Genomic DNA, 25,440 nt, shown 5'->3' on the forward strand with positions numbered 1-25,440 from the left:
TAAAATGAACCCCGTCTCCACCGAATGCTAGTCTGCAGAATAGGGCTGAAGTTCCATATGGAAGGCCAGGGGTTTGTCCTTTGCACTCGGGACACAAGGCTGGGCTTCCGTGGCTGTCATGAATGCTGTGGCCCCGGGGAACTTGAGGCTCCATGTCCTTCCCTGTCCTGACACACAGTGCCTGTCTTTGCAGAGCCGTCAGGCCATGGGAACTTCTCAGCCTGTCGTGGGGGTCCTCGTCCTAGGGAAACAGTTTATGTGTATGAGCTGCGTGAGTCAGGTTGTCCAGAGACACAGCGGAGTAGAAAAGGGAGCAGGCAGGTGGATGTAAGGGAAGATTTATTAGATTTATTAGAAGAATCGGCTCACGTGATCATGGAGGCTGAGAAGGCCCCCCATCTGCCATCTGCAGACCCATGAAAGCGGGGCCTGTGATCCAGTCCGAGTCTGAAGGTCTAACGACCAAGGGGGTGGAGGGTCTAAGTCCAAGTCCCGAGAACCGAGAACCGGGCGCACTGGCGTCCGAGGGCAGAAGACAATGGGTGTCCCAGCTCAAGTAGAAATCAAATTCCCCCTTTCTCCATCTTTTTTGCTCTGTCTGGGTCCCGAACAGATTGGGTGATGCCCACCCACACTGGGGAGAGACATCTGCTTCCCTCAGTTCACCAATTGCTGGTAACTTCTGGAAACCCCCTCCCGGGCAAACCCTGGAGTAGGGGCTCTTGAGAGCCTAAGAGGTTGGTCAGGTTGCCTGGTTGCTGCCTCCTGATGCATGAAGCTTCACCAGCAGGGGGCGCCCGTGCTTCCCACACTGCGTGCTGGACGGGCCTGGGGTGCACCGTGCAGTCTGGCATGCAACGTGCGAGTGCTGTGGTTTGATCTCAAGAACTTTCTGTGGGAAGTGCTATCATTATCCCCATCCAGCCAGGTGAACTGAGGCTAAGGGAGGCTAATAAATCTGTCCCCAGGGCACACAGCTCCCTGCTGCGGGGTCCTCTGCAGTGCAGTGTGGAGTAATTAGACCCGAATGGTTCTCTGTCTCCTACAGCAAAGGCCAGAATCTGTTTCTCCACAGAAATAAACCGACTCTGGGACATACAGTGCTAGACGAGCAGTGAAGGGCAGTACTTACACCAAAAAAAAATTTTTTTTCTCCATGAGACAAAGGAATTGAACAGAAAGTAGCTGGTACTCTCCGCAGCAGAGATGTACACAGCGGATTCAGGCACCCTGGGTGGGGCGCCTGGGGAAGTGGAAAGGCCGAGCTCTGGGCTCCCCTCTTCAATCACAGCATCATTTCCCGTGGTGGGGTTCCCTATAAAACTTCACTGGAGCCCATTCCACAAGAGCAAAATGACAAAGACGGATCACATGACTTTACATCCCATCCAGACTTGCAACAAAGATGAAAACATCCCTTCATGCCCAGGCCACCCCCGTGCTGCTCCCCTGATGCCCAGACTGTGTGATGTGAAAGGAAACCACAAGTTCTCTCATCCGAGGTGCGCTGCTTACGAAAAAATAAACACGAGAAACAAAAACCAAAAAAATGAAACCATAACCCTAGCCTGTTATAAAGTCAGTTTTTCTCAAGTCTGGACCACAAATACCACTCATCATCACTATCCTTTATTATAAAGGACATTTTAATATAAAAAGGATGCAAGTTAAAGCTTTATGAAAACAGCCCTCACTTTCCTCCTTTTGCTCCCAGCCACAGCAAGAGTGTACACTGCTGGCCTCTGGGCGGTCAGGCGGCCACCGCCGACGAGTCCAGTCCCCGAGCAGAGCACTCCAGCCTCAGGTGATGGAGGAGCAGAGTGGAAAACGCATGGATTTGAGAGCCGGGCCTGGGTGCAGACCCCATCTCTAATCCTCACAGGTCAGAGAGGCCTTGAAAGGTGATGAGAACAATTACAGAACTGAGTTTTACTTACATTTTATTTGTCTGAATGTAAACAGCGTATGTGGCTTGTGGCTATAGTACTGAGCAGCACAGGTATAGACGCTACCCCTCCGTGAATTGAGTTCACAGCCACATTCCGTCGGGGGCAGCCCTCATTCTGCCAGCCAGCAGCCTCCTCCAAGTCAACTGAACCTGTTTGGTTTTCCCAATTTTGTGCTGACGGTGTCCTTCCTTGTTTCGACCTACGCTATTGGGTCTTTGTGTCTCTGTGAAGTTTCATAAAATTAGTCTATAACTTGAGATTTTAAGCAATAGAAGCAATCTTTAAAAATTTTTATTTATTTACTTATTTATTTAGAGAGTGGGGCGGTGGACAGAGGGAAAGAAAGAGAAGCTTAAGCAGGCTCCATGCCTAGCACGGAGCCCGATGTGGAGACGGACCTCATGACTGAGATCGTGACCTGAGCCAGGATAGGAGTCGGACACTTAACGGACTGAGCCACCCAGGTGCTGCAGTAGAAGCAATCTTTAATAGAAATTTTCAAAATGGGCTTCTGGGTGCTCAGACGGTGGCACCTGCCTTCAGTCCAGGTCATGATCTCCAGGTCCTGGGATCGAGCCCCACGTCTGGCTCCCAGCTCAGCGGGGAGTCTGCTTCTCCCCGTTTGTGCTCTCTCTCTCAAATGAATAAAATCTTAAATAAATAATCCTTGTTACCGTAGGTGTTAACTGTAAGTGTAAGATATTCTTATATCCCAACTCAGGCTGACAGACTTTCCTTCCTTGGGCCCCAACTTTTCACGGCTGTGGCATGACTATGAACACACTACCACAACCGGATGTTTCCCCAGCTTCACCTCAGTAAACATCTGTGGCAGGGTGAGGAGGGGGCTCAGTACCCACCACCTCTCCCATCCAGTAGAACAGGCTACTTACAACCGGATGTTTCCCCAGCTTCACCTCAGTAAACATCTGTGGCAGGGTGAGGAGGGGGCTCAGTACCCACCACCTCTCCCATCCAGTAGAACAGGCTACTTCTTCTAGAAGGAGACTCGAAAGAAATCAGCAGAGTCCAGTTTAGGTATGAGGCTAAGGCCAGGTAAGTTTTTATTATACTTAGAAAAAAAAAAAAAGTCACTGACAATAAAAGTTAAGTCACTCAAAACGAATGAGTTTTTGAAGACCCTGTAGTTCTTCAATGGCAGCATTTGGACCCACCGCCCAAGCCGGTCTTAACCCAACCGAGGTGCTGGAAGGCAGAGCACACGGTTGTGCCCATGAGGCCAATGAGGGCTATGGAGCCCACGACCCCGCGACTCCGCTTGCTGGGCTCTGAAACAGGAGAGAGAACAGAGGTGACTGGAGGTGCCAGACAGAGGACAATGCCGTCAACACCCACAAGCTATTCTAGCAAGGCATCGGGGGTCGCGCGTCAGACCATCTGGTCCTAAGAGGTCAACCAAGGCCTGGCCTCAGTGGCCAGTAAGTCAGCTATGGCGTGCCAAGAAATGTGTCCCCAGAGTCTTCTCTGGACCCTCAGAGAACTGGGGATAATAATTAGAACAACTGTGCTCCAGGACCTCTGGGGGTGTCCCCACTTTCAAGAGGTAAGTAGAGTCAAGAGTCTCTCCCTGTTCTCTCTAGGGGAACCGTTTATCGTAGTGACTTAGCAGCAGGGGCTCTGGGGTCGGGCTGCCTGGGTTTAAATCCCGGCTTCCCAGTTTACACGAGTAGCTCTGAGCCTCCGTTTTCCATCTATAGCACAGGACACACTATCTGCATCACAGAGATGCTAGCAGGTTAAACAGCATCCACCGGATCTCAGAGCAGCAACGGACACACACGAAGTGCTCAGTACAAATAGTTTTTGTTACTTTTCAAAGGTTAGTAAGAAGGAAGATACCAGAGCTTCCCCCTAAACACCAAAGTACGTCTCCTTTTCTTAAAGCCCCGCTAAGAAGAAAAATACAGTGGCATGGGATTTTTAATTTGTTTCCTTGGCAGATGTCGTGATGTACTCACCTCCTGTGTAATAACCATAAGCATAAAGAACTCGTCCAACAATCCAGGCCAAGCCCAGGCCAGAAGCTACACGCTGCAAGAGAAGGGCTGGATCAGTATCAGCACTGGAAAAACATTAACATCTAAGGCTGAAGACACAATGCTCTCCCCAAACTTCCGTGGATATGGTAAAACACTCTCCCAACAAAGTTAGGGTAGAGGCATGTTATTTGTCTCAGGAAAATCAAAGATCTGTGATTCTTCTATGAACTGCTTGTGGATGGGGAAGGTGAGGGCTGACCTTCCTGGTGGATGGGGTGGAAGGAACCTTCTGGCTTGCCCTGGGGACTGAGGTGTGGGCATATGAGAGAGGGAGAGGCAGGCCGGGGCTGGGGCGTGAAGGGTAAGCCCCAAGAGGACCCTGACCCCAAGGCAGGACTGGCGGAGAAGCCTGGCTGTCTCCGTGGGCCTGCCACTGCATCTCTGAGGCTCCCCCTCACCGTCCCCCAGAAGGGGTCAGAGCAGGCTGTGCTGCGGCCCGCACTTGGGCTGAGGGCTCCGCTAGAAAAAGTGGGCAGAGCGTGTCCTGTTGTCATCCCAGAACATGTGGTCTTGGAGGCAGACGTCTCCCCTTCCATGGCCCTTGAGAAGAGAGAGTAAAGCTCACGTAAGATGACTAGTCCTACGTGAGCGCCATCCTGGGGTGACCGTCTGGTCAAAACCAGTCAGGACAGACTGGGAGGGGGAGCGGGCACATGAAACGTTGCACACCAGTCTTCATGTGCCTTCACCATTCATCAGTGGCTTCCCAAGGGGTAAATTTAGTGCTTTAGGATTTGTTTAGTTGATCTGGGGTAAGGTTAATGATCAGGTGTGTGAAACCACCGAAAATAAAAATCCCGGGCCCCTAAGTCACTATGGGCAACCTGCCAGGCCCTGCTTGGCCGTAATGTTGCACAGTTACCACCAGATGTCCCCAGAGTAGTTCTTTGAGTCTTTTAGAGCCCTAAGCGCAGGAATGGAGTCTAGGGCAGACAGACTGGGAAGGGGATAGGGGTGGACATGGGGATGCCTCACTAGAGGGACTGGCTTGTCGTGCTTTATTTCGGTAAGGTACACCGCAGACCACACTCCAGCCACGAGCCGTCACGGCCTACAAGGCCCTGTGGTCTGCTCCCCACGGAAGCCGTGCCGCCCCACTCACTGTTCACCAGACAGACTGGACGGGCTCTGGCTTCAGGGCCTTGCTCTCGCGCTTTGCCCAAAGACATCTACCACCCGCGACACCTGCTCCCTACCCGTCTGTAACTTTTGCCTCATTGTCACCTTGGCAGCTGCCACAGTCCTCACCTGATGTCCTCCCTCACAGCGGTCCCCCGATCTGGAACCCCAGTCCCCCCCGCCTGCTGGGTTTTCCTCCGTGGCACGCATCGCCTTGTGGCGAACTGCATCATGTACTTATGTGCTAGAGTCAATGACCCTGAGTAAGAGTTAAGCCGGTGTCTGGGTCTGTTTCGTTCACCGCTGTGACCTCAGGTGACCCATCAATGCCTGACTATGACAAAGGAGAAAATCACGGACATGAACCCTGCAGGATCAGACCTGGGTTCAAATTCTTCTATTTTCTACATGGCTATTTGCCCCTGGGATGGTTACATAGTATCCAAGGGGCTTCTCCTGATCTATTAAAAAAATGGGGAAAGTTCTATATGCCTTAAAGAACTTTTTAGCAAGAATGAAATTCTTCTTAATGGGCACTGAAGATGTTCATTCAATATCCATTTCCTGCATTCCTCCCTAATAGCTCAGTGAATTAAGTCCAAACAGACGGGCGCCTGGGTGGCTTAGTCAGTTAAGGGTCTGCCTTTGGCTTGGGTTGTGATCCCAGGACGCTGGGATCCAGTCCCATGTCGGGCTCCTTGGTCAGTGGTTCCCCCTGACTCCCTACCCCCCCACCTTATGCACATACTCTCTAATAAAATCTTTAAAAAAATCCAAATAGATGAAAACTCCTTGGGAAAACTTACCGGGTGGTAAACACCTCCAACAGCTAGGAAAAATAAGAAGGGAGGATACACTTCCAGCCTGGAATAGACAGAGACCTTTTTGTAAAAAGTGCCCATCTGACGTGTGCCCGTACCCCTTAGGCTCTTATTTGCTGAGTCAGACACTGGAGAGTAACACTGAACGCTGAGGGCAGGGAGAAGCCCTACCACTAGGATCCACCCTCTTTCCTCCTGCGTGGGAGCCAAAGTCCACAGCTCTGAATACTCTAACGAGGAAGGTGGTGGCTAATGTCAGCGGATTTCCTTCCAGAGCTCACAGCCACTCCCTCCCCAGGGCTGGGAGATTCAATCTCAGCCTAGACAGGAAGCCTAGCGAATGCTGTTGAAGGCCAATGCAACTTGAAAGACATTTTTGAAGGATTATCCAGAACCCCACTCTTCTAACAACTCTGAATATTCAGTCTGTCCACAGACATATTTTCTAAGACTCTTTTAACTCCCGATCATCATCCCAGCTGCTACTCAGTGAACAGGAGGACCAAAAGCCGAGGTGCTGGGCAGAGGACACACAACACTGCAGACCTCCCCAGGGGCCTGCGGGGCGGACACTCACGTGTTCTGGTGGGCGCGCTGAATGCAGTTGAAAAGGTGCCCATTCTCAGGGTCCGTGCTGTACATGGTGGGATACTGTGAGGACAAAAAGATACCGTGGATCGAATGGTCAAGAGCAGCAGCATTGAGTGTTGAGTTACAGCCAACCTCCAAGATCATCTATCCTCAAGCAACTTCTACTTTACCCTTGACAGGTGATCACTTTCTGCCTGACACTTGCAGTGGGGTCTCAACTCTCAGAAGCAGATTCAATATATTTCTGTTAATATCCAGTCCTAAGAATGTATGTCTGTGCCACAGTCACACAAGGGAGGGAGGCAGCTTGAGCCAGACTCCCTGCCCTTGACATTGTGTCGTGACTGTTGGATTCCCCACACAGCACAAAGACACCCCAGGGGAACATCTCCTTCCCACGAGCTATCAGATGCTGCAACCTTCTAAGATTTTCTTTAATGGGAGAACAGAAATTGAGTGTGAGAACTTTAATGGATGTGTCCATTTAAAAAAAAAAAAAAGGAAAATCCATAGGAAAACTTAAAAAGAAGCTCTAGTCAGAGTCTAACAATAAGTTGCTGAACAGAAGCAGACATTTGAGTTTGCTCACCAGGGACAACCCAGTAATTAGCCCTTTTAGATCAGCAGAAATGAAAGAAGCATTTCACAGACCTCCTTCTTAGGTCTACCATCTAAGCCCAGGCTAACCTCAGACCCAACATTTCTTCACTTGGGAAACAATCACCTTACAACACCATTTTTAAAGTGGCACATGAGGGAAGACTTACCACTTAACTCTATTTAGTTACTTTGTATTACTTATGTTTAAAAATCCAAGTATAATCGACACACATGAGTTTCAGTTGTGTAACGTAATGATTTGATGTATGTGTGTGTGGTGGAGTGATCACAGTAAGTCTAGGTACCACAGTTGCAGCGTTTTCTTTTGATGAGAGCATTTAATATTTGCTCTTAGCAACTTTCAAATATATTAATGGAGAATTATGCATTATGGCTGCCATGCTATACCTTGTAGCTCTTGTTTTTTTAGATTCCCCATGTAAGTGAGGTCATGAAATCTAGGTCTTTCACTGATTTATATCACTTAGGATGATGCCCTCAAGGTCCATCAATGTTGTCACAAATGGCAAGATTTCATTCTTTTCTATGGCTGAGTAATATATATATAATGTGTGTATATATATATATATATATAACACATATATATGTACATAAATACGTATATACGTATATGCACATGTGCGCGCGCGCGCACACACACACACACACACACACACATCTTTATCCACTCATCCACTGATGGACACTTCGGTTACTTCCATGGCTTGGCTACCGTAAATAGTGCTGTTATGAACATGGGGTGCACGTATCTTCTTGAGCCAGTGTTTTCATTTTTTCTTTTTTTGGGGATAAATACCCAGAAGTAAAACTGTTGCATTATACTGTCGTTCTATTTTTAATTTTTTGAAGACCCTCCATTATTTTCCACAGTGGCTGCACCAATTTACATTCCCACCAACAGTGTGTTCCCTTTTCTCCCCCTTCGACAGCTTTGGCTATTTCTTTTCGTTTTGCTCACAGCCATTCCCCGCCGGGCGTGAGGCAGCATCTCACTGTGGTTTGATTTGCATTTCCCTGATGATGAGTGATGGTGAGCACCCTTCCATGTGCCTGCGGGCCGTCTGTATGTGGTCTTTGGAAAAATGGCGTTTGGCTCCTTTGCCCAGTTTCTAAATTTCTAAATTCTAAATTTTTATTATTATTATTATTTTTTTGCTATTGAGTTGTATGAATTACACATTTTGGAAATTAACCCCTTATCAGATGTATGATTTGCACAAATTCCTCCCATGCAGTAGGTGGCACTTTCCATTTTGTTGGCAATCTCCTTTGCTGTGCAGCAGCTTTCTGGTTTGATGTGGTCCTGCCTGTTTACCCTCGCTAGAAAATAACACTCTTCCTGGCACACAGCTCCAGCCAAAGGCCATACCGTTCTCGCCCCAACACAGTTGGTCTTTCTACAAAGAGATCAAGTGAAAACAAGATGGAGATGGCTCCCCAGCAGGTTCCCCCATTTCCTGCCTTCTTCCTGCCTGAAAAGGGCAGGATTTCGAGTGGATGTGGTTCTCAGACTGCTGGCCTCTGGCTTCTCACCTCTCCTTCCACGACTGAAAAGAAGTTCTTGCCTCAACAGATCTAGGATCCCACTCACCTCCACTTTGTACTTCTTTCGGGCCTTGGAAACGTTGATGGCTAGATGAGCTACCATTATGAAGCTGGCGGCACCGGTGAGAACCACAAAACCATATTCCTTAGAGAGGACAGCCATGCTGGCTCTGTGGAAAGGAGACGAGTTAGGATACCACCCAGCACCGCTGGAGCCCACGGCAGGAGGCCCGCAGCTCGGGGCTTCACTCCCTCTGAAGGTCTACCTACAGGTCAGAAAGCTGTGAGTAAACGTGATGCAGACGTCACTGTGTGTCACACAACAGACTCTTATGCAAGTATGCAATGTACATGCAGAAGAGCGTGTGATCATATCACGTGTTCTCTTCCAATGAAGCTGTACCACTGCGGTAGGCATTGCTGGAAGAGGACACAACTGCTGAAAAACCATAGTTTCACACAAAAAAAAAGGTTAACAGGGTTAATAAAAATAATTTTAAAAAAAGGTTAATAAATCCTTTAATAAATGTGAAGGATTTATTAAATTTGAGAGAGAGGAGAGAGGTGGGGGGGGCAAAACAGGATATGAAACAATATACAGTTATTCCAAGTTTTTGCGAGTCTGTTGGCATGGGGGGTGGTCACTGAGGGCAGGCACCCTGGACTCCCTTTGATCCTGGGGCACACGCTGGTCTGGGAGAGGGCAGGAAGCCAGTGGCAGGCGGAGCCCATCACACTGCTAAGAGACTGGGCTCTGGGCAGCTCCGGGGAGCCAGGTCCACTCCTCGAATTCTCACTTCAAAACTAGCCCCAGAAGGTGATCTGACGCCTGCAACTTATCTGAAATGGATCAAGAAAGGACAATACAAACCAACAGAGCCAAGTGTTAACTATGGAAACCAGAAAGTGGCTCTACGGATGGTAAATGTATGATCCTTCCAGCTTTTCTGTATATTCGAAAAATGTCATTATAAAATGGAGAATAAGCGAATCTTAGCATTTTTCAGGGTTCTACCATTTGTGCTATTTTAGTTACTGTTCTGCCCCAGAAGGAAAGGAAAGAGAAGAAACGGACTGGCCAGCAAGAAGAGAACTTGGCAGGTGGGAGGAGGCCCTCATCATCTCACTGTAGGATCAGTGCCGGCCGTCCAACTGCTCTGACTTTGGTCAGCAGACCACTGAGGCAGGCAGGACACGGAGCTCAGCCAGGGTGCTTCCCAAGATCCTCACCTGCCCAGGCACCGCGGGCCAGGCTGCCACAGGCCAGCAGCTCCTGCCTATGTTCTGCATCTGGTTTAAAACATCCACCCTCCTAACTCGCTCATTGCAATCTGTCCTCCAAGCCTAGGTGGGCTCCCCTGCCCCAGAGTGTTTCTGGTTGACCTCACCAACAACCCAGCAAGATGGAATAACCCTATTTCCCAAAGAATACACCGATGGTGAAGGCACATTGCTGGGTCCAAAACAGAAGGCACCAGAGCTGGGATTCACATTTAGATTCTAATCCAGTTCCAATGTTCGCTTTTAATCCCACTTGAAAACAGAGAGCTGCACGGATGCTGGGGTCACAGCGCCTTTCTCAGTGTGGAATCTGGGGCCAGAAAGCAGCTCTGTTCTTCAAAAGTACTCTTCCCTTAAGACTCAAAAGTGACATTTAGTGCTGAAGTCCTAAAGTCTGCACTGCCACCCCTTCACCATCCATAGTAATTCTCCCCAGTTTCTCCTTCTACATTCTTTACCCTGCACGGTATCCCAGGGGTGCTCAGCCCACCTTGCTTGGGTTAGGGAAGGAGGGGACACACTGCAAAGGGTTATTGCCATGACTCCGCACAGGAACGCCTCCTGGACACTCTCTCCCCACCATCAGGTATGCCTGCAGAAAGCAAGCGGTCTCTGGCTGCCCTCCAAACCTTCCTGCCCTCATTCCCTTCTAGAATCAGTTGCTTCCTGAAATGCAGAAAATCAGCTCCAGGAGGTAGCAGTTACCGAGACAAAAATATAAGACGAATCCTGAACACCTCTTTGAAAATAGCAATGGGTGACCCTCCCAACCTATGTGATGTACTTGGGGCTGAATAGCATTTGGCTAGACAGGTCATTTAAAATGAAGCTGTCACTCACTCTGTCAGGACAGTCATTAAGCATAGTTGGCTTAGGTCAGTATTTGCACGCCAAAAGAGTCCTGAAGTGAGAGCCCATTTCCAGACCCCAGTCTCCAGACAGGACGCCAGGCTCCCTGGCAGCATGGGGTCACCTGTGTTTGTGTAGCACTTTTCAGCCACTTTTAACCCCCCTCAAAAATCCCATTAGTTTCACTTCCCAGAAAAGGAAATGGAGGCTCAAGCAGAAGAAAGCAGAACTAAGACCCGAGTGGGTTTTAGAATTCTTCCCCAAATACCCAGGCATGGCAAAATTTCATGGCTTAGTCACCGCCCTTGGTTTTCCTGGTTTGCACCGCCCTGGGGTAGGAGAAGCTAAGTGGCCAGACAAGTACCTCTTGAGTAGATCTTTCTGTTGCAGGCAATGAACACTCAGGTGACTGCTCAAAAAGTTAAAATCTGAAATTAGTATTTACTACTGAGCTCATCTCCCCAAGTGTATATGTAATCTGGGATTCACACTCGAGTGAAAGCTACCCTCCCTCCTCCCTTGCCACAGTGATGGGTATTAGGGAAAAGCAATCTGGGTAGGGGCAAGCAAGCAGAACCAGAAGAACAAGTACCTTTCAAGAGCAGAGAATTTATAGTAAGGGGGACCCAGAGTCCAGTGCTAGAGTGGGTGGTTTGCAAAAGACTGCATAGCGAGCCGTGGGACAGCAAGTGTGCTCACATGGGGGCAAAGTGCCTACCTCCCTGAACCTCTCCCTGCAGGAGCCTGGACACACCTGCAAAGGCACTAGAACAAAGTCCAGGAAGCCAGCTGTAGGATGGGCAGCACAGCCCTCCATGACCCCCTGGTACTCCCGCCAAGTGAGGAGTCCTGCTTCAAACGCCAGAGCAGGGTGTGCTACCCAGCTCCCACAAGGGGTGACTGTGTTTGACATCCTGATGCCAAGCACAGAGTGTGCCTACAGACACCTGTGGAATAAACGAAGCACACCACCGTGCCACCGCTCGACGCGGCTTTTGGGAATGACATCTCCAACCAACAGAATGTTTGTCACCTGGAACTAAGCCTCACATAGAGCAGGCGCCTAAGGAATTTAAGTTCCCTTTTGTTCTCCTTAAAAGTATCTACTAAAACCTCTGAAGCAGAGAAAGACAAGGTCAGGACATGAAAAAAGCTCTGTCACTATCGCTATTGAAAACATAAATCCAACAGGGACTGGAAAATGGTTCAGGTTTGTCCTTTCACAAACTCAGTCCGAGTTCCCCCCACTCCCCCCAAAATTCCCATCACCGGCTGAGTCCTTCTGTTCTGAGGAATGCAGGGCAAAGACATGGATGCTCCCACCCCTTAAAGATTGGCCTTTGTGGGTTCGGGTGCAGGTGTGCGCACTGGTGAAGAGGAGGCAGTGCAGTTGACAGAGGCCCAGCCCTGGCAGCCGCAGCCACAGCCACGCCCGAGGCTGTCCCAGCCCTGGAGCGGGCAGATAGCTTCTCTGGGGCACAGGCTTCCGCACCTCTGGCATGGGCGCTCCCCACGCTGCACATCACACTTTGTTGATTACATACCTGCTCTGCTCACCAGCAACCCTTCCAGCGACCCAAGAGGATAAGGTGCTCTTGGGGGTGGGAGCTCTGTCCTAGACCTGGGTCTTGGACATGGTGCCAGATGCACAGCATGTGGCCTAACAGCCCCTTGGGAGCTCCGTTTCCAAAGCAGGTCTAGAGTCCTCTGCAACCCGCCTGGCTGTACAATGGCATTTGTTAATCATCACCCTGTTTTCGAGGCTGGTTGCACTCCAGCTGCATATATGAGAAGCTATAATCTGTATAAACAGGACAGAATTTAGGTGCCTATTTAAAAGTACCTCATCCGCACGGTTACACAGTGGTGGGGAAGTGCAAAAGCGAACCCTCTGGAGAAGAGCCCTGACAGCGGGAGTGTCCTTTACATCTTTCATACCTTCTGATTCGTTAGTTCACTGGGAAGCTAGCTGGAGGCCATAATCAGAAACTCAGATAGATTTGGTTCAAAGACATTCACCTAAGCACCATTTGTAACAGTAACAACAGCAATGGCACAATGACCAGGGAAAGAGGACTAATTAAAAAAACAAGTGCACCCATAAACAGAATAGTGTATAACCACTAAAATGGCGTGCACACGATTAAAGGTGCTGAAATGGGCTTAACATAAAGCATGTTAGGTTAAAAAATTTCAAAAAGTGTATGTATATACAGAATAATCTTAGTTTTCTCCCTAACAGGAGAAATTTTAAAAGGAAGTATCAAAATTATAAGCTTAATTATTCCCAGACAGGCAAACTGTAGACTTCCTTTGTACTTTCCTGTAATTTCCACGATGAGCAGATACAGACCAAAATGTCAAATGGAAATGGCCTGACAACAGGAATTGAGAAATCAGAGAAATAGAAAATACACGGCTATGGGACCAGTCATATGGGACTTCCAGCCTGAATCTGGGCACTCCCTCAGGATGTTCTGGAATGACACTGAGCTCAGTACCCGGTTGCCACACTTCCTAGCTGTGTGTCCTTGGGGAAATTCTTCACATATTTCAGAGGCCTCAGCCTCCGTATCTCTTAAATGGAGACACTGGTGGTACCCACCCGCCCCTGCAGTTGTTGCAAGGAAGACTCGGGGAGACTCGGGGATGGGGACGCTATCAGCGCCCAGCATGACGACTGGCAGGTGCGGAACACTCAGCAGAAGTTTGGGATTGGGTTGTGTCATGTGTTAATGTGAACGGTCTCTGCCCTGATTCAATTATAAAAGGGGATGTTTGAATGAATGATAATCTACATTTAAGAATTTATTTAGAATGGCTATTTTAACACAGCTCTTATAACTATATATACTCACTTCTTTTTATGAACTCCTAGCCAGCTACGTTCAAGTATCCGAAAAGCAGGAGTGTTCAGGAGGAAGCAGGTTTCCAACGTGGACCTCGGAAACCGGCACTGTGGCCAGAGAGGCCCGAAAGGGGAGGTGAGCACGTGTTCACCTGCTTCTTGCTTGTTCAAGTTTACTGAGCACCTGCTGTGCACCGCTCACTGGGGACCCCCATGCTGGAGATGAAGAGCCCAGACTTGGGTCCCTGCCCTCATGAGGCTCATGTTCTCCTGGGGGAAACAGGCAAACCAGCAACTTGAACACACACCCAGTTCCAGATCTTCCCCTTCAGCGCCATGATCAGGAGCTGGGGACCCATGTACCCTACAAAATGGAAGTGCATGTACTGGGGAAAGGCAGAAACAGCACAGAAGGGTTTCTGTCTCTCCTCCCGTGCTTCAGTTACCTGTTCCCCAGCCGGCCGTCTGGAGATGAGTCACAATTGTTCAGTTGAAAGGATAGTAAGGGGCGCCTGGGTGGCTCAGTGGGTTAAGCCGCGGCCTTCGGCTCAGGTCATGATCTCAGGGTCCTGGGATCGAGTCCCACATCGGGCTCTCTGCTCAGCAGGGAGTCTGCTTCCTCCTCTCTCTCTCTGCCTGCCTCTCTGCCTACTTGTAATCTCTCTGTGTCAAATAAATAAATAAAATCTTTAAAAAAAAAAAAAAAAAAAAAAAAAAAAGAAAGGATAGTAAGTTGAAGGTTTAAAAGAAACTAGATTTTGTATTTAATTTCCTATCACTTATTTAAGAGTAGAGGTCCTTTTGGAAATGTTTTTACTCCTGGCAGACTTGAATACTGTTTTATGATTGGTCTTCTCCTATGCAGAAATCCACAGATACAGAGACAGGAAATCTGGAGTCAGATGGGTTTGTATTTAGATGCTCACTGCCTCTGTGAGTTCGGGAATGTCATCTAATTTCTCTACAGAACAGGAGAATACTAACTACTTATTTCACAGGATGATTTGAGGAATTAAGGAAATAAACTAGGCGTGCCTGGGTGGTCAGAAAAACATCTGGTTTGGGCTCAGGTCGTGCTCTCAGGGTCGTGAGATCGAACCCCACGTTGGGCTCTGTGCACAGCACGGAGTCTGCTTGGGACTCTCTCTCTCCCCCCCTGCTCTTCCTCCCACATGCTCTTTTTCTCTCTAAAATAAATAAATCTTAAAAAAAAAAACAAAAGAAATAAACTAGATAAGCTTCTGGTATGAACAACTTTAATACATGCTGGCCCAAATATGAAGGCATATTGTCAACACTGGTAAGTGTGTGTCTCTGCCCACATAGGTCATACTTCCTAAATAAGGAGACACTGGTTTTCCTACAAATCAGTAAGGTGCTCTGACTCAGAAATTAGGTCTGACTCTGTTGGCAACAGATTCAAATTCAGCAAAACGATGGTCGACTTAGATTCCCAGTGTGGGCAGCATACAGTGTCTAGGGAGAATTAGTTTTCTAGTGTGGACAGCACAATGTACCTAAGAACACTAATTTACTCATTCAACCACAACATGAAAATGCTTACTGTATGCCAGGCATCTGCTGAGGGGTGGGGGACACAGCAGTGGACAGGATGGGGTCCCCATCCTTAAGCCATCGACATTCGAATGAGGACAGAAGTCTGATAACAAACACGCCAAGGCGCTAGCTCGCACTCAACAGCAATCGTACAGCCATATAAATGTCAAAGAAATGTATTATATATTTAAACCCACACGGTACCATATGTCAATTATATCTCAATTAAGACTGGGAAGACTTGGCTGCAGCGACATTCACACCCCCACACAAACAGCACTCAACATTCTGGGCAGAGAATATTCAGGTCAGAGTACACGCCAAGTGCCAAGGCCCCAGGGAAGGAGAAGCCTGGCACACTCGTGGGACAGAAAGGCGGCTGGTGTGGCCAGCCCTCCCCCCACCCCCGCAGATGGTGGGAGCACTAGGAGACAGGGCCAGGGAGGACAGATCCAGATCATGAGAGGGGCTTTTACCCACCACGTAACAGTCAGTACTTGCTGCTTCTCCCCCCAGGGACTAAGAAGAGGGGAAGGGAGGAGGCAAAGGCGCAAGACTTTTGTGTTAGTAGCAGAAATGTTCACTTCCCAAAGGGAAAGGTGTACAACCAAGCAAGCAGCACCACGGTTAGCCAAGATGGCCCTGGGGGAGGACTCAGCTCTTCCGCATGGAAAGAGCTTCCAAGGCATGAAGAAGTGGATCAGTACCGACCCCAAATGGAAAGAAGGAAGAGCTCCAAAGAGGAACTAATGGACACCTGTGCCAAGATGCATGAACAGACCAAGATGTGTTCTTGGCTTTGGTGAGGGCGACCCTTGGACAGCTGGGTTTTGGGGGAAGGGGAGAAGGTGGGAGCCTCTGTGCTGAGGGTTAAGAAACAAGTGCCGCAGGACATCGCGGGCAGCTCCGCCTCCTGTATCCATTCCGCTGGCCCATCCTGCCCATGCTTGGTCCAGTGCCAAGTCCTACCCCTTCCTCCACCATGCCTGTACTCTGCACTGACTGCGTGGGCTGCAGGCGTGCATCTGAATGTGCACATGTGTTCCAGGCTGCTCGCTTAGCTATTCCCACACATACTTGAACGAACACTGATCGATGGAAATAGTACACATTTCCGACCATGCTAGGGGAAGAGAATGTCTCCTGCTTACATTTTCTTTTTTTTTTTTTTTTAAAGATTTTATTTATTTATTTGACAGAGAGAGATCACAAGTAGGCAGAGAGGCAGACAGAGAGAGAAGGAAGCAGGCACCCTGCTGAGCAGAGAGCCCGACGCGGGACTAGATCCCAGGACCCTGAGATCATGACCTGAGCCGAAGGCAGCGGCTTAACCCACTGAGCCACCCAGGCGCCCTCCTGCTTACATTTTCTATAGTAACTTCCAGGAGGACAAAAACACAGTTCGGGGCTGTCCTATGTTCCACATCAATGGTTCTCAAACTTCAGCAGCATCAAGGTCAACTAAATGTTAAAATGCACCCCATTCCCCAGAGTCTCTGATCCTTAATGGGGTTTGGCAATCTGCATTTCTTTCCCTCTCTCTCTCTTCCTTCTTTCCTTCCTTTCTTTAAAGAGAGAATGACCCTTAAGCAGGCTCTACACCCAAACTAACTCCTCACGGAGTTTTCCAGCCCACGTGGCAGAAATAGCAAAATGGGAAATAGTATCTATCACCACTACATCCAGAACACATCCTAGAAGACCTACTACTTCTCCCCCGTCCGGCCCATGGGAGAGTTTACATCAGTTAACAAATCCCCACCGCGATCCTGTGTGGTAGTTACTGTTCTCATCCCTATTGCACAGAGAAGAAAACTGAGGCAAAAGTAGTTCAGCAACTTGTCTAAGGCCCCACATCTAGTGAGTGCAAAGCTGAGGTCTAAACACAAGCCAGCTGACCCCCGGGGTCTACCTCTTTGCTACCACATCCCCCTGTGAAGGGTTTGCCCCTTACCCAGGAGTTAGGTTACTCCTTCCCCCACAGTAGGGAGTGGTGAGGAGACACACCTTTGCAGAACTCCAGCTCCAGAGCAGGATCTGTGGTTTCTAGGCAGGGGTCAAGTGGAGGAACAGAGCAGGAGCACCAGAGCCCAGGAGAAGGGAGAGCCGGATCCGTGGAATGCTTTACATACAGGATTGTGTCATCCGTGGAAGACAGTTTTACTTTTTCCTTTCCGCTGGGAATGCCTTTACTTCTTTTTTCTTGCTAGATCACCCGGACCAGAACCAATATGGTGTTGAACAGAAGTGGCCAGAAAGGACATCTTTATCTTGATCCCCATCTTTGGGGGGAAGTATTCAGTCTTTTATCATTTAATATAATGTTAGCTGTGAGTTTTTTTTTTTTTTTTAATAGATGCCCTTTTGGAAAATACTTTAAAATGTATTACTTCTACATCATATTTTTTAAAACAGCAACACTTCTATTTGTAACTTTTTTTTAAAAAAAGATTTTTATTGGGTGCCTGGGTGGCTCAGTGGGTTAAGCCGCTGCCTTCAGCTCAGGTCATGATCTCAGCGTCCTGGGATGGAGTCCCGCTTCGGGCTCTCTGCTCAGCAGGGAGCCTGCTTCCTCCTCTCTCTCTCTGCCTGCCTCTCTGCCTACTTGTGATCTCTCTCTGTCAAATAAATAAAATAAATAAATAAAATCTTTAAAAAAAAAAGATTTTTATTTATTTATTTGACAGAGATCACAAGCAGGCAGAGAGGCAGGCAGAGAGATGGGGGGGACGCAGGCTCCCCGCTGAGCAGAGAGCCCCATGCAGGGCTCAATCCCAGGACCCTGAGATCATGACCTGAGCGGAAGGCAGAGGCTTAACCCACTGAGCCACCCAGGCACCCCCTATGTGTAACTTTTTTTTTATTTATTAGAGGATTAAATAGCTGAAAATGATTTTTGGAAGACCTCACCTGGGTAAGGAAAGAAACACAGCAGTATTTTGAAGCAGGAGGTGTAGAGGCAACAGACATGGGTTTCCAGGGGGAGACTCGGGCAACTATCTTCAGCCCAGCAGATTTTAAGAAAGCCCCAAGGCACCAGTGCCAAGTGCCCCTTGAGAAGGGACCGAGCTCGGGCTTCAATGAGAAGACACGCTCCATTCCAGTGTCTGAGTTGGCAACACGGATTTTCATTAGGACATCTGCCTAAGGTAGTCCCCCCACCCCCGCCTCAAGAAATTTCACTGACAGGTTCTCTCTGAAAACATCCCACCATAGCGCTTAGGGGCGTTGCTTTGATTCCCTCCAATTCCTGCCTCTGCCACCACTTCCCCTATCTCACTGGGGTAGGGGTTCCTTCAGTTCCAAGGACTACCCAGAACCCTTCCTGAGCCACATTCATCAGAACACCCCAGGGATGAAGCTCTCCTTCAGTATTTACTCAAGTCTCTCTCGGCTGCCAAAAGGAGCTCCCTAGGCTACAATCAACATTGCACAAATGGGAGTAAAAGGCAGGCTTCGTATCTGAGCACTTGCCTCCAATGATCACTTCTGAGCCGTGAAATTACATCAATTTATCTTTTACTAAATGAAATCACTTAGATTATTATTTATTTCTTTTCAATGTAACAGAATTGTTTATGCACCACACCCAGTGCTCCATGCAACACGTGCCCTCCTTAATTCCCACCACGTGGCTCCCCCAACCCCCCACCCCCCGCCCCTTCAAAACCCTCAGACTATTTTTCAGAGTCCATAGTCTCTCATGGTTCATCTCCCCTTCCAATTTCCCTCAATTCCCTTAAATATTTAAAATTTTTATTAACATATAATGTATTATCAGCCCTAGGGGTACAGGTCTGTGAATCGTCAGGCTTACACACTTCACAGCACTCACCATAGCACAGACCTTCCCAACGTCCATAACCCAACCACCCTCTCCCTACCTCTCTCCCACTGGCAACTCTCTGTTTTGTGAGATTAAGAGTCTCTTATGGGTTTGTCTCCCTCCGGATCCCATCTTGTTTCATTTGTTCTTTTCCTACCCCCCAAACCCCCCACATTGCATTTCTACTTCCTCATATCAGGGAGATCATATAATAGTTGTCTTTCTCCGACTGATTTATTTCGCTAAGCATAATACCCTCTAGTTCCATCCACGTCATCACAAAATGGCAAGATTTCATTTCTTTTGATGGCTGCATAGTATTCCATTGTGTATATATACATCTTCTTTATCCATTCATCTGTTGATGGACATCTAGGTTCTTTCCATAGTTTGGACTTATTTTTTTTAAGATTATATTTATTTATTTGACAGACAGAGATCACAAGTAGGCAGAGAGGCAGGCAGAGAGAGAGAGAGAGAGAGAGAAGCAGGCTCCCTGCTGAGCAGAGAGCCCAATGCGGGGCTCCATCCCAGGACCCTGGGATCATGACCTGAGCCGAAGGCAGAGGCTTTAACCCACTGAGCCACCCAGGCATCCCTCAATTGGATTTTTTAAAGGAGAAAGGATTTCAGCTTTCAGCTCTCTCTTCGCCCTCAAATAAGCAGGTAAAAGCCAAGCTGGACAGTGGTCACCCCCTACTTCTACCTGCAGGACTGTTCTCCTCAAACGGTCCTGCCATGTCTCAGCTGTGTCCCTTTTCACACCCCCAGCAATGGGACAATGAAAAACACTCACAGACTGACTTGGACCCATTCTCCCATGTTTCCTTAAAATTCTTATCTGGTTCCCTGTGCTAGTCATCTGACCTTCCTTATACACAGCTGCTTATTTTATGTGGCAAAACCTACCATTCTCACGAGACTAACATAAGGATGGTCACTTAAAGGGCTGGTCTGATCAGTCTCAAAAGGACTTCCGTGAGCCCCCAACATGGAAGGTGGTTCTGAGAACTGAGGTTGTGTCGGGTGTCTACTTAGCCTGCTCACGGCCCCCCCAGGGCAGCTGCCCAGCCTCACTTCTGCCTCTAGATGATTCGACAAATGAACAGTCCTCACAATCATCTCAGGTAGGGTGACCTTCATGAACCCATGTAGAGCTCAAAGGAGAAATTTTAGAGCTTGGAGGGAAGCCACACAAAAGTAATTCCCTGTTTCCATGATGGGAGAGGAAAAAGAATCACAGAATTTCTTTGTGTCCATCCTACATTTTCAAAATGCCAGTTCTGGCCACTTTTGTTTTGTTTAAAAGATTTTATTTATTTGGGGGAGAGAGAGAGAGAGAGTACGAGCAACCACGAGTAGGGGAGAGGGAGAAGCAGACTCCCCACTGAGCAGGGAGCCCCATGTGGGACTCGATCCCAGGACCCCAGGATCATGACCTGAGCCAAAGGCAGACACTTAATGAGTGAGGCGCCCAGGCACCCCCATTCTGGCCACTTCTACATGAAACAGATAACGAGATCTGTCTGAGTGTAAAGTTTCACGGGACAGCTAGATTTTTTTAAAAAGTACGTGGACATTGCAGAGAAGTAATAATCACCCAGGTGAGGAAGAACAACTACTCTCCACCATTGCACTGTACATTTGGTAGGTATTTCTCCAAGGGCTAAAAGTGCAAGTTAGCTGAATAGGCACAGCATCATTTATGCTGCACTTGATCATGAACTCAGTGAGGCGGAACAGCCGAAGCAGGCCAGAGGGTGAACTTCCCCAGCACATTCTGTGATTCCTCATCAGTGTTCCCGGCAGAACACTTGGAAAGTAGAAGCTAATGATCAGAAGGGTAGCAGGTCTGTCCCTTTTAAGAGATAAATGTGTTATAATCCAAATGCATTCAGCTTTAAAGATTCTTTCTCCCTCTCCCTGTCCCTCCCGCTTGCGCTCTCAAAGAAAAAAAAGAGAAACCAAGTTTCCCATGCTGTTTTAATTCCAACACTTCGGGGAACTGTCCGTGCTGCAAACAAACAATACCTAACTGTGTGCATTGGCTGGTGTGGGGGAGGGTGGGGAAGGCGGGGCCAGCATGATGCCCAAGTTCATGGAAATAGTTCTTCCTGAATGGAACAGAGTCTCCCCTGGAAAAAACTGGTAATTCAGCTCCTTAAGATTCTGGGAAGAGTAGACCGTAACAAGACAGAACAACTCCTTCGTTCTCCTCCTGGTGCGATGACAAACTTTCCCAAGGCTCTGTGGGGGTGAGAGGTGTGTTGGCACCTCCCCTAGGAGTCCAGGGCCATGCTGGGCCATCTGGAGCAGGTGTCCCAGGGGATGTGATCCCAGCGAGAGCCTGCAGGACGTTTCCTGTGGTCTGGAGGGACCCACCTCAGAGGGCAGGAGAAAGAATGGCGAGAAGCCATGAGGCGCAGAAGATAAAAATCGCTTTAACAATTAACAATTCACTAAATGGAGCTGATCTGATACAATCAATGCCAGGCAAACCATTTTACCTAAATAGAGTGCCTACCTCAAGCCCGCACCTACTACTATCTTCAGTATCGCTTTGGGGAATGGTTTCTTCCCTGATTTATCCCCCACTCCCTGCCGGGCACCACCTGAGGCAGTGAGATGCGCAAGGCTTCGATGGTCATCCAGGCTGAGAGCCAAGGTCCTAACCCCGCAGAAGACACAGTGATGGGGAGCCAGACAACACAGGAGGACCACGAAACAGGGCCGCAGCCGATTGAGAGAAGGGCTCTGAAGGACATCAAGTGATGGGCAAGAGAGACACAGGGCGAGTCAACAGCGAGGACACAGGAGCCAGGACAGGGCTTTGCTTGTGTAAGGAAGAGAAAGGACATCAGTGTGTCGGAAGGGTAGAGACTAGAAGGGTATGTGCAGTGATACAGATTAGCGTGGTAGGAGAAATCAACTATTAGCGGTAATACCTATTATTAGCCTGTATTATTTAAATGTATGCCAAATACTATTCTAAGTAGCTCACCAGTATTAGCTGCTCAGAGCATACCTACTATAGCATATTACTTTTATTTTGCAGATGAGGAAAAGGTTAAGAGCATCCGAAAGGTTAAGTAATCTGCCCAAGGTCACACAGCCATCACAGAGGAAGCCTGGACTCACACACAGCCAGAGCTGCTGGGCTCCAGAGTCTATGCTTTCGACCCTCGCCCCTACTGCCTCTTCATGAGATTGGAGATCAAGTCTGACCACACCTGACTTCTTTTGGAACTTTTCTATCTCCCCGAACTCTCTCCTGAGCATGAACTATATTAATAGGAATAGAGAGCTAATAATTAACTCCAAGTCTGTGACAGATTAAAGCCTGAGAACTTTCTAGTTGGAAGAAAGAAAAAAACTTGGAAGAGGTCCAAAAAGTAACTTATTTTTAAATTTCTTTTAATGAGTGTCAGCACTGCAGTATGACAAGAGGAAAAATGCTAGGAAGGAAAAACTTCCTCCAGTCTTTCGGGTGTGCAGGTTTGCAAGGAGCAAAGCAACACAGAAATTGGTATTTCTTTTCCCATCATGACTTCCACACAACCTGTGCCTTAACTGACATTACACAGAACTGAAGGTCATGGGGAAACTAAGCCCTGACTTCCACAAGAGGAAAACAAAAATCTCAAATGAGTCACAGTGACAGCACTTGGATTTTCCATCCCAAGAAATGTGGGCAGACCATAGTTAATTCTCAGCAGCTGCTGAGTCCTCACAAGGGTATCGGACATTCTGGATAAATGAACCATGGAGCTGCCTGAAACAGGGTTAGTCTCTTTATGCCTCTCTGTATTTAGGATGAAGCTGAGCCAAAATCATTCACTTTGCTTTGTATGGGAATTAAAATACCATAAATTAAGGGGAAAAAAAAAAAGAGTGAACTAAAGCACCAAAGTATTAGAGAACTGAGTTCAGTTAATGAACAGGTCAACGCTGGCAAGAACTCAGAGGGTCAACAGGGGGACTTAGAAGCCCAAACGATGAAATCCTTAAAAGTATTTGCAAATGTTATTTGGAAAGTACTGCAATTTTTCCCAGCTCCTCATTGATGTTTTTCTCCTCACAAGGGTTAAGTAGGTAGGTAGACACTGAAGAGAAGGTGAGGGAAACAGGAATGCTTTTGTACACAGTAGTATCCTAGCTCAAACTCATAAGTGGTATTGATGAATTCAACTGCAGAAACTGTAGCATTATGTAGATTCTTTTTAAAAAATTGCATAAAAATACTAAATGGCTCACGGTCAGTTGTAGTTGTCAACTGTATTCTGAATCCAGATTCAGAATATTTAAATATTAAATAGGGAATAATAGGTTTAAATACAGCTAACTGTGCAGCAGGTATTAAATTACATCTTGCCGGCTTGATTTGTCATCTACTTCACTGCAAACTGCTCCAGGGGCTTTTCAGCCTGTCTCTGGATAATAGGGTAAAACCCTTCTTTCTTGTACGTTCACTCCCTTTGCTGTCCTCCAAGTCAGGAAATTCCCTTTCATGACTGTCTCTTCAGGGCTCTAAGCCAACAGAAGGAAGTCTAAATTAGGGGGAAGACTGCCCTTCTCCAGTTTTGTTCCTTAATCCAAGGAAGCCCCTGGTGTACACTTTCTATAGCTGGCTACAGTGATCTTTCTAGTGTATCTGTTTTATATATAGTAACATCAGTTCAAGGAAAAAAAAATTGCTTGACAAAGTTTTCTATTTCTGTAACACTGTGTCAGGACAGAAGCAAAATAACGCCTTCCCTGGGGTAAAAGTATTTCTTTGGATTAGAGGCTCGTTTTACTGAACTTGGTTAAATTTAACTCTTGTGAGAATAAACATTCTTGATCCCCTGACCAGGATACTATGCTCTTAATACTGAGTTCACTGAATTAAAACATAGCCTTGTAACTCTGACCGATAACCTTGGGTGCTTCCCACAAACTGCAGGCTCTTGGTGATCTACACATTTCCCAAGAGAAGCCCTTGCGGCAGCTCCCACGCACAGAGGACATCTCAAATCTGCAGCAATTCCACAGGACCACGCCTGGGTCCGCAGCACCTGCAAAAAGCCATCGGTCTGCAAAGCAGTGTCCTTCCCTCTAGGGCTCCCTTTCTCCAGTTGAGAGATTAAAGCCCCAACTGTCACTCCTTTCCAACCCACCCTCTTGTCTCATCTTTTCCTTTATCTCCTGTTCCACACTCACTTGTCCCTTAAGCTACAAAGTAGCTCCTAAACTCCTGGTCGGAAAGGAAAGTAACAGCAGAAGCCACAACTTAGAATGACTCACCAATGAGTCTCCAGCCCCTTCCACCGCCCTGCAGCTGCCCCACCACAGTGGCCCTGGGGCTCCCTGCAGTGACACAGATAAGGAGGAAAACTCTCTCAAATCCAAAGCAGAACCGTACGTTAAGAGTCCTCCTCCCTCGAGGAGTCTCCCGCTCTCCGGCAGAGGTAGGAAATGACCCACATACGGGTTTCAGTACAAACGGACAAACGTTTCTATGAGGCAGCAGGAAAACAAACACAATTCCCTGGGAGGTTCTGCCGGAGGGTTCCTAGCAACACATCCACATCCGCAGCAGGCGCAGGGCTCCCAGGGCACTTGTTACCGATCGGGCCTGCACTGCACACTGCCCCAGCAGGCACTTAGCAAGGTCGGGTGGGCTCCGGGAGGCAGAAACAAGTAGCCGGGTCTGCACAACCCGGAGAGAGGAAGAGAGGAAAGGAAGGTACTTTAGTGTTGACCTTGAGAATCTCCCTGAGTTACAGAGAGCGAGGTGGACCCCATTTCAACGCCCCAAACCCACTCCATCAGGGGGAGGATGCAGGGCAGGTGGGGGGCAAAGGGGATGGAAAGACAGATGGAAGTGTACAGACCAGAAAGGGGAAAGGGAGCGCATCCCTATTCAGCCCGGGATGGCAGAGGTAGGGGTGGTGCCTAGCGCTGGACCAGAAGCGCCCCGAGGCCCACGCTCCGCATTGCCAGTAAGTGCGTGGACTTACCTGGATCACCTCCGCTCGGCTGGTGCAGACCACAGCTCTGCAGTGAAGTGAGGGTGCCGCGCCCTTGGCCACCGGCGGGGCGGGGCGGGGCCCGGATGAGGCCCCGCCCCCGCCCGAGGCAGCGCGAGACCACGCCCCCACGTCGGGCCCTAGGCAGCCTCCACGTCGGGCCCTAGGCAGCCCCCGCGCGCCTTCTGAGTGTTAATTTGCAGTCACTGTTGGGTGGTTGGGCCGCGGAAACTGGATTTCTTCCTCCTTACGGCTGTCCACACTTTACGATTTCTCATCTCAAATCTATGTATCAGTTCCCTTCCGTAAATGCCTCCGTGGCCTCCTAAATTACCCCAGTCTCTTCATACTTTTAGGATCGGGTT

The 25,440-nt window shown here is 48.4% G+C and overlaps 1 protein-coding gene across 1 annotated transcript; it reads right to left on the reverse strand.

The window, feature by feature from the left end:
* Positions 1-2,982: 2,982 nt before the first annotated feature.
* On the reverse strand, positions 2,983-25,193 carry MGST3 (microsomal glutathione S-transferase 3). The gene is made up of 6 exons (XM_032318249.1): positions 25,067-25,193; positions 8,753-8,876; positions 6,527-6,600; positions 5,935-5,992; positions 3,929-4,001; positions 2,983-3,238 (listed from the first exon to the last, which is right to left on the reverse strand). The coding sequence occupies exons 2-6, from the start codon at positions 8,867-8,869 to the stop codon at positions 3,102-3,104; spliced, it is 459 nt and encodes a 152-aa protein (XP_032174140.1). The 5' UTR covers positions 8,870-8,876; positions 25,067-25,193; the 3' UTR covers positions 2,983-3,101.
* Between the last annotated feature and the right edge of the window lie 247 nt (positions 25,194-25,440).

The sequence above is a fragment of the Mustela erminea genome, chromosome 17 (genome assembly GCF_009829155.1).
Source record: "Mustela erminea isolate mMusErm1 chromosome 17, mMusErm1.Pri, whole genome shotgun sequence".
Lineage (NCBI taxonomy): Eukaryota > Metazoa > Chordata > Mammalia > Carnivora > Mustelidae > Mustela > Mustela erminea.